This window comes from Priapulus caudatus, unplaced genomic scaffold (assembly GCF_000485595.1).
Source record: "Priapulus caudatus unplaced genomic scaffold, Priapulus_caudatus-5.0.1 Scaffold671, whole genome shotgun sequence".
In the NCBI taxonomy this organism is placed as follows: Eukaryota; Metazoa; Priapulida; class Priapulimorpha; order Priapulimorphida; family Priapulidae; genus Priapulus; species Priapulus caudatus.
In genome coordinates this window covers 39,526-48,839 of record NW_014577732.1, presented here as the reverse complement: position 1 = coordinate 48,839, position 9,314 = coordinate 39,526, and the positions used below count along the sequence as shown (strand labels likewise).

The following is a 9,314-nucleotide window of genomic DNA, read 5'->3' as shown; positions in this document are numbered from 1 at the left end:
CATATTGTAGGTAGGATATATATGTCTTTCTTATTACGTAAGCAGCATCATATTGTAGGTAGGATATATATGTCTTTCTTATTACGTAAGCAGCATCATATTGTAGGTAGGATATATATGTATTTCTTATTGCATAAGCAGCATTATATTGTAGGTAGGATATAAGTATATCTTATTGCATAAGCAGCATCATATTGTAGGTAGGATATAACTGTTTTTCTTATTGCATAAGCAGCACCATGTTGTAGGTAGGATATATATGTCTTTCTTATTGCATAAGCAGCATCATATTGCAGGTAGGATATATATATATGTCTTTATTATTGCATAAACAATGATATATTGTAGGTAAGATATATATGTCTTTCTTATTACGTAAGCAGCATCATATTGTAGGTAGGATATATTTCTTTCTTATTGAATAAGCAGCATCGTAGCATATCAGCGTTGATGATGAATGCGATGACTCATCCTACTTTGTATTCGATTTGCTACACATGGAAACTTTTATTTTGAAAAATTTGGTTTGTGTGTGATTGCATTTCAGGGAACTTGAAGATGCTATTTCAGATCGTACGTCACTTTGACCTGCCAGAGTCTCTCGTGACGTGCCCACAGCCTAAGCAAACGTTTCTCGACACGCTATATATGACGCAGGTGTGTTTCACGCTTTGTCGTATAAGTTGCTGCAATATCACACACGTAAACGTAGCACAGACACGAGGCTCTTCTTATCAGCAAAGTTCTACAATTGTCCGAGGAAATTTCCCTGCCTGGTCTTTTTGGTTTCTTTCTTGGTTTCTCCTTCTTCCTGGTGAAAAGTCTCACGGAAGGTTTATAGAATGAGAAATGGTGCATCGTTGTTGGATGTTGTTTCGTTTAGCGAACCTATACCTTGTCATCTGCAGGTGAATCAGGCCATGAGCATCAAAACCGAGACGGAATTTTACCGCCGTGGCCGAGGAACAGATGCCAACACAATGGGCGCCCTCTATTGGCAGCTAAATGACATATGGCAAGGTGCATCATGGTCTTCGATAGGCAAGTTTAACTACATATGATTACTGTGGCATGTCAAAGTTTGACATGTAAGGATGATTAGGAACTTGTAGAAAGATTTCTGGTGTCTATTTTGTGGGAGAAGCAAACTCGAAAGGTGGTAACAATTTTAAAAGCTTGTATGATAAGACTACAGCAAGAGATGTATGGAATAACAATAAAAATATGGTTTTATAAATTAACTGAATGCAAAACCTTTGCAGAATATGGAGGCAAGTGGAAAATGCTGCATTACTACGCGGTGCGATTTTTCGACCCCGTCATCGTTTCTCCCTTCGAGGAATTGATCGATGGCAAAACTTCATACCTGCGTGTGTTTGCCATATCCGACTTGCAGCGCCCTCTGGTGGCGTCGCTGTCAGTTCAACTGCGGCGATGGGATAGTTTTGACGTGGTGCGAGAACTGAACATTGATGTAAACATGGTAAGCATTTATAGTGTTTTTGTGTTATTTTTGTTTATTGTTTATTGTTTATTATTATTGTTTTGTTATTTTTGTTTATTGTTTATTTTATGTGTTATTCTTAGTGTATTTATGCAGTGGTAATTTAGGTGATAGTTGTTAGTCAAGCTACACATCAAGTGTTCGCAACGTCATTACTGGGCAATTCAACGTCTGTGCGCGCGAGCTCAGTCTAGAAGTAGTTCGATCGCGTGTGCTCGTGATAGCGTCCCATTGATCGCTCTAGTTGTCTACTTCCGATAGAGACAGGATGGTTAATCATAGTGTTTGCTCTATAGCACTTAAACTCAGTGAATAGTATGTATACCTATGTACTTATGACAAACTTATATTACAAGTTTAGTGAACAATTAAAATCAATAAGCAACAACATGAACAAATTTAATTCATATCATGCCTTTTTTGTTCAGAAAATCGTCTAAGCGCCCTGACTCACATACTGTCGTTGTACAGGACATATCACAATTGCGTGACTCTCAATGTGAACTTGACTACTGGCTGAATAGATTATAGCATGACATCTCGGTAGGACAATAAAAAATCTCTTTTGCTATGGCGCCCTAGAGTAATGCTCGTACTACACCCATATCATACGAATTAACTATCACCTTAAGAATCGGTGGGCTCGAAGCAAGTGTCATTGAAGCTGCTACTCACACTCCCTCTACAGTATACATATTAGATATGTGTAACTTCTGTGTCCCTAATGTATAATAGCTATAATCGATACTAGATTAAACTGTTGATAGTCGGTTTTTAGTATTGTGTCTATGTGCATTACCACTAATCTCATGAAACATTACATCCTATTACTTATGAGTACGGTGAGTTAGTATATGCTACCATTGACTCGATATCATAACTTTACATTCATAGTTATGCATAGCTTATGGCGTATCTGGCTACGGTATGAACTTGTGCTATACACTACCTCTCTTAGATTAACATGATCTTAGCACGCTAACGCTTCTAGCAGCTAGACTGTTCAGCTCAAGAGCTCATACGATTGATGGGACGCACGTGAACGCTGTGCTTACACGCTAACAATCTAACCTACCTTACCTTACCTTACTGCGTGGTAATTGCTTGACGATAACGCGTCACTATATGACAATGCGCCACTCGTACTCGGGAGACTCCGGTGTCGCCTGATACCACTCCGAAGTGAGCAAGCAGCTGATAGACATTGAGACGAGAGCTCCTTAACGAAGATCGACGCGCGTCATAAGAGCGCTACTCTGGAGAGGCATGATGTCAACGCACTGTCATACAAGTCGCCATGTATATTCACTGTGAGAACGACGCACGTTTGATTCATATTACCGTCTGAATACTTCGTGTCGTCTATATGAACGGGTCCCTCCGAGTTGAGTCCGCCTCAGGGTGCTGCTCTTAGTGTTCCAGCGAGAGGCTGTCTACGCAAATGCCCACAGACAGCAATGCTTCGTTAGCTTTCAGCTTCGTTCGCCCGAGGGAGCCACGTTCGCGTGAGTATCCCGCGCGCTATCTCTCTTGCTCCCTTCTCGCGGGATTGAATGCATGCGTAGCGACTCTAAGTCGATCGGACAATACGTCAAGTGAGATACTCTAACCGCTCGTCGCGCTCCTGGGGATAGTGTTCCCCCCCCGTGCTGTAACGTCGCTTTACGTATAATCGCACGTTCGGCTCGTACCACTGTGCATCACGTAACAGATGGACCCTAGGGAGCAATTCTTATTAGTGTGCACTGCTGCACCATTAATTTGGTTTTGGTGATGTTGGCTCTGACCCATTAATTACTCACGCCCATCTCCTATGTCTGTGGCGATAGCTCTGTTGCGCTCCACACAGGTTCGATGTCTCGATTGTGCTAGTGACTGTTGTGTGGGCTTCGTGTGAGTCGATCCATAGGTCCGCACCGATTCTCGAAGCAATGTTTCGCTCTCTAACGCAGAAGTGGGTTTTGTCCACGCACATTCTAGTTGCGTTTGCTCGCAACAAACTAGTATCCCCGATAACCGACCATTATCCCGCCGGCGCGCGTGGGCAAGGATTCTAGCGCAAAATAGCCTCCTCTAGTTTCAGCACTTGCTGCGATACTGATGCCAACGCGGATGAGTTCATGCAGTGGATCTGACCCCTAACAAGAGTATGCTATAGAATGTGCTGGCAGTCTTGCTGTTATGCCAGTGTCATGTGACGCTCTCTGTGATATCAGTCATTTGTGCCACATATGTATTTTATGTTCAGTAAGCGCGTGTATGCTGATAGTAATTGTTCTACTAGTCTTGATGTTTGGTGTAGCCGTAAGCGTAGTTGTCTCAGTTTATAATTAGACATTAATTGGATCTCTTAATTGTCCGCTCAGTCCTCAGTGTGTTATATTTGTATTTCTAGTCTCTGCTGTGTAGTGTTGTTCATCGAGAAGAACTGAAGCTATATACTATCGTATGTTATATTTTAATTAATATTTATGTTAAACTGTGTGAGATAGAGATCTAATGTCGTATGTAGTAGATGCACTCGCTCATCGACTACATATATGCTGGATTATCTGATTTGTGTGATTTATAGCCTCGCTATTTTCGTTGTTCTATAGAATTAATTCGCTATTAATTATAATATCCATATTAGAGAACTTGGAGAGGCATAAGTAACATCATGTGTCATTAGCACCAAGCGCCGTAAATCTGATTGTGTTGCTATCTGCTCTCTATTTCCGCCTCTCGAACCTCATAGTAATGTGATCTAACTTATTTATATGTGTGTTATAATGTACGCGCTGTATCCTTCGTGATTTGTGTGAGTTCTAATAGATCTTTTAATATTTTTCTCGTTATATTCCTTCACCTAGTGGTGTTTTTACTTTATCACTCTATGTTGTGCTTTCACTTGCGTCATTGTGTCTCGTTGTATTATTATCATCTATAATGCTTATGCATGTGTCGTACGCTACAAGATGGTTGTTATCAATTGTAGTCTGTAGCCTCTAGTTTTAGTTCTCGTACGCATATGAGGAATACGTAGATCACAGCTTTGAGGAATAATCATCTAAGAATATCGGTGCTCAGAAAATATTCTGAGGCATTTTTGGCTGTAGTTTTACGGACTCCTGCACTTCTAGTTTATTTAATATTGCAGAGTGTCAGTTTAAATGTTCGAATCTTGGCGTGTGTTATGTGTGACGTTGTGTTTTGCTCTCAGCTTTAAACTATAATCGTTCTTTATGTTTATATTCTATAATCGCATATCTCTCCAGCTCTCTAGTGTACAGGATTGGCTATGTGGGTTCGTAATATTCTGATATATAATATAGTATTTTATAGTCAACGGTACGCTCTATGTGTGCTTCCGATACTTTATTTTGTGTTTATTGTCGCGATGCTTATGTGTTTGCTGGCATTTAGCCATTTCTGAATGTGGATATAGTCGCTCTCGCGTGTCTTGTTGCCGTTCCTCATATTCGCGCTCGTGTCTCTCCTTCTTTGTATTTATATATATTTTCTAGCTCTTCGATATAGTCTGATATAGCTCGTTGTATTAATATATTAGTGTATGTATATACTGATACGCTCCCGTCTAATCACGTGATGAATGTGGATGCTCAAGCTCATCTAACATTGTTCGTCTATCAGTTCCGTAGCCGCCTACTGTATGTAGGTAACGTTCGGTCACCATTGCTGTTTGTCCGTCATCATATCATATATAGTGTTTAATGTGTGCCTACCATTTTTTGTGTTACTGCTACGGTGCGATAGAGGTAGGTGGCTCGTTGTTATGGTAAGTTGTGTGAGCACGGTTGCTGTAGTTATGTCCGCTCCAGCGTAAGCCGGTGAGAGCTGTATCTATCATAGGTGCTAAGGTATGTATAACTAATTAGTGTTGTTGCTGTAATCAGCAACTACAGTGGGGCCTGGGTGATAGCAGGAGCCCAGTAAGCGCAGCTACCAGTGCGGGAGCCGTACGTTGATTAGTGTTGGTTCAGCAACAACAGTGGCGGCTTTTTTTTTTACTAAGTCCGTAACCTATTGACTGTTATATTTATATCTTTGTTTATGTCCGTACCTATGTGTTTATATTTACATTTGTTTATGTCCGTACCTATGTGTTTATATTTACATTTGTTTATGTCCGTACCTATGTGTTTATATTTACATTTGTTTATGTCCGTACCTATGTGTTTATGTTTACATTTGTTTATGTCCGTACCTATGTGTTTATGTCCGTACCTATGTGTTTCATCAAGAGCTAATAATATTAACTCTTATTTTCGTGTTATCTGCTCTTGGTTTTCTTTTGTAGGTCACTGGTGTTACGCAGAGCGAGAGCAGCAGCAATGTTTTCCACATCCAACTATCCGCAGACAGCGTGGCGCCGTTCGTGTGGTTGGAAGCGACTGCCTGTAGCGGGCGCTTCTCTGATAACGGCTTCATGATGACCAGTAGAGCGCGTGAGGTGCAGTTTATCGCCTGGGAGGCGATGACAGCCGAGAGACTGCAGCATGCGCTGTCCGTACGAAGCTTGAACGACGTGTATGCCTCCACCGAGCGGCATCTCTAAACGCAACTGCAACATTTTGCATGCAACATTTTGCACGCAACATATTGCATGCAACACTTTTACACGCAGCATAGTTATGCGCACAGATGACCACGCGGTACGGGTATGATGAGCTATGTCACGAGGGTATGACAATAATTTGTTTACATTGAAATTTTTCTAATTGTGGATTGTTAATTTTTTACTAGAAATTTATTCTTAATGATATGGAAAAGTATATATATATATACATATATGATGATCATAATAACAAATTGTGATAGTGGTAACTGGATGGATTACTGTGAATGTAATTTAATATATACAGGTTTTTGAAGCATACAATTTTGATTTTTTGAATGTGTTATTTTGTTAATCTACATCATCTTTGCATCAGTGAAATGTGATATGTGTGTGTGCATGAAGACGATGTAAAACATCACGAATATGGAAAGTCATGGAAGATTTCTCATGACACAGATGTAACAAACTAATGAACCGAATGACATGAAGTCAAGTCCGACTGTTTCCTCCAAGCTGTTTAACGCAGGGTCCCCACAGCCCTCGAAAGTCCTTTGTCTTGAATGTCTTTGAAAAAATAATTCACACATTTGTGGGAACCATGTACTGAGTACCTAGCAGCTAGCTAGCAGTAATAATGTATAAATATGTGTATCCGTGCCTGTATATGTGTGCCGTTTGTGCCGTACGTGCGTTTGTCTGCGTGTGTGTACTGCGCATGCGTGTGCACATCTTCTTCTGCATTCTTCCCTCCCTCCGTCCCTCTATCCTTTCTCTCTTATTTCCTTCCTCCTCCCCTCTCACTCCCTTCCCCTCCGTATTTCCCTGCCCCCTTTCGCGGATAGTATCGCCCACGGCATCAGTTGCACGGTGAAAAGTTAGCCAAGCCAATGGCCGGTTTTCAGTCTCAACTTTTTCACCCCCAAAAGCACAAAATATGATTATACGGCTATAATACGCGTTTTTATAGTCACACAAACACACATATACACGCATTAACGGACGCACACACGTGGGTATGGTCCCACGCACGCGTGCGCGTGTAATATAGGCGTAAATTCAAATTTTGTGCCTCGGTGAGTGAAAAAGTTTCGGCTGAAATACGGCCATTTACCTGCCAAAGTTTTTCCATGCTTGACTGGTCATGGGCGATACCATCCACGAGTGGGGAGTAAGGAATAAGTGATTACTTTTATTTCAAACTCCACGACAGATGGCGCTCTCGCTCTGGCTCTGTATCATGAGAATCTATATCTTCTTCTATATCTATGGTTGTACGACGGGGTTGGTGCATGCACTGATCTCTACTATACTAACGTTAGTATAGTAGAGATCAGTGTTTGCATGCAGTTTGATTTTATCAAGAGTACATAATAGAGAGAGTTCATTGCACCCTCTCTACTCTTGATGCCGCGTGCGCCTTCCCGCGGAACTGCGCGCAAGATCCCCGCTCAGCGGTTACGATCAGCACATCCTGTCAGGAAGACTTCTCTGGTATCCCGTCTCATCTGGATTTTATTTACGGTTAATGTTACAGCCTATCACAGCAGATGAAAGATCAGCATAAAGAACCGGCTTCTTATTATTATTAAATGTTCATTACATGTAATTCAAATACAAATACATGATAATGATGATATTGAAGTCTTTTTCATGGAGAAAAAATCTGATAAATGCAAGTGTTGAGCAATTTCTGAGTGATTTCTATAATACAATTTCTGAGTGATACTGAGTGATACATGTTACATCAAAGCTTTACATATTGTTCAAGGACTGCGACATGAATCTACGTGAATGACAAGATAACACGACTATTGTGTACGTCGGCGTGCTAGTATAGCGGCTGTTGAATCTGCTGTCGGCACTCGTGTAAAACAACAATTTTTACTTTATATGTGAATCTAAGGTATATACGATGACTCTAAAAAGCTAAAACTACTTGTCACAGATTGTCCTTGAAGAAAACATGTCACTGAAATGCCCTTGAAAAAATAATTCACACTTGTGGGAACAATGTAACATACAAATCAGAAATAGATAATATAGGGATATAGGCACGTATATTGGGATAATAGTAGGATAGTAAGGTTCCCTATTATCTACTTCTGATCCACTTCTACAAATCCACACTACTGCTTTACCATTATTACCTCCGCGCAAACGGAGGTCATGCAATCGCTCGCGTGTGTGTGTGTGTGTGTGTGTGTGTGTGTGTAAGGGGGCGCTGCGCTGTCCTTTAAATGTCTGCCGGTGTTTGACGCTGGGACGCATGCGAAGCACTTACCGCTAGTCTCTATATAGTACAATGTCGCTATCATTATGTAGTCTATAATACAAGGTCTATACCATCATGGTCGAGGAAGCGCGGAGGGAGTCGGAGGCGCTAGAATTACGAACTAGACAGAGGGCACGCACGGAGAGTGCATACCTCCGCGAGCATGTAACATGTATGTGCTCGCTGGTGGCGGCTGCTGACTGACTCGCCTGCTGCTGCCTCGCCGCTCACTGGTGGCTGCTGCTGACTCGCCACTCGCTGACTCGACGCGCTATCGATCGCGCCGCCCGTTCGCTGACTCGACGCGCTATCGATCGCGCGGTGGCTACACACACACACCCAAGAGACAGACGATTTTTCGTTCTCGTAACCTTACGATGTTTCTGTCAACGGTTTACGAGTGGAAGTTAATGGTAAGAGTAATGTTGCGACTAATTTTGTTTCTGACAACGGCCCCCGGACTCAGTAACACGCGAAACCAGCGCCGACTCACTCACGCGCTCGCAGCGAACTCCGCATGCGCGGCGCGTCTCGCCGTTTCTCGCGAGATTCGCGTGCGCGTGCGAATTGTTGATCACGCATCGCCATTGTTGTGAATAAATCTTTCGCGAAAATAAAACCATCGCAACAACGCAGTCTGTACGGCCAGTCTGAATGTCACATGGGGGAGGCGTGTGGCTAGAAGTAAAATAATATCAGGCTCGCAAATGAAACACTACGCATGCATGCGCTGTTTCGCTGCGATTTTCGACCGGTGAAGACACGAAGGGCACATGTCTACCTCACGAATTTCACATTGAGTACATTTTCAATAGAATTGCTTTTCGGAGACTTAAACGTCTGTCGGTGCCGGCGAATGTTCTAAAGGTTTTCCACGATCGTGGCAAGTCTCGCGTCTCGTGCAAGACAAATTCTCACACTGTAAGAATTAATTCTGCACAAAAGACCGTGTCGTTTTTCATCAAATATTATTTATA

At 42.0% G+C, this 9,314-nt stretch overlaps 1 protein-coding gene across 1 annotated transcript in view; it reads left to right on the top strand.

Annotated features, from left to right (window-relative positions):
• Positions 1–6,383, top strand: part of LOC106812647 (beta-mannosidase-like) — a 25,927-nt gene extending 19,544 nt beyond the window's left edge. The window contains exons 13-17 of the mRNA XM_014816569.1: positions 548–657; positions 909–1,041; positions 1,263–1,546; positions 5,311–5,364; positions 5,805–6,383. Coding sequence (XP_014672055.1) covers positions 548–657; positions 909–1,041; positions 1,263–1,546; positions 5,311–5,364; positions 5,805–6,062 — 839 coding nt within the window. The 3' untranslated portion in view covers positions 6,063–6,383. The remainder of the gene's footprint in view (positions 1–547; positions 658–908; positions 1,042–1,262; positions 1,547–5,310; positions 5,365–5,804) is intronic.
• The last annotated feature ends 2,931 nt before the right edge of the window (positions 6,384–9,314 follow it).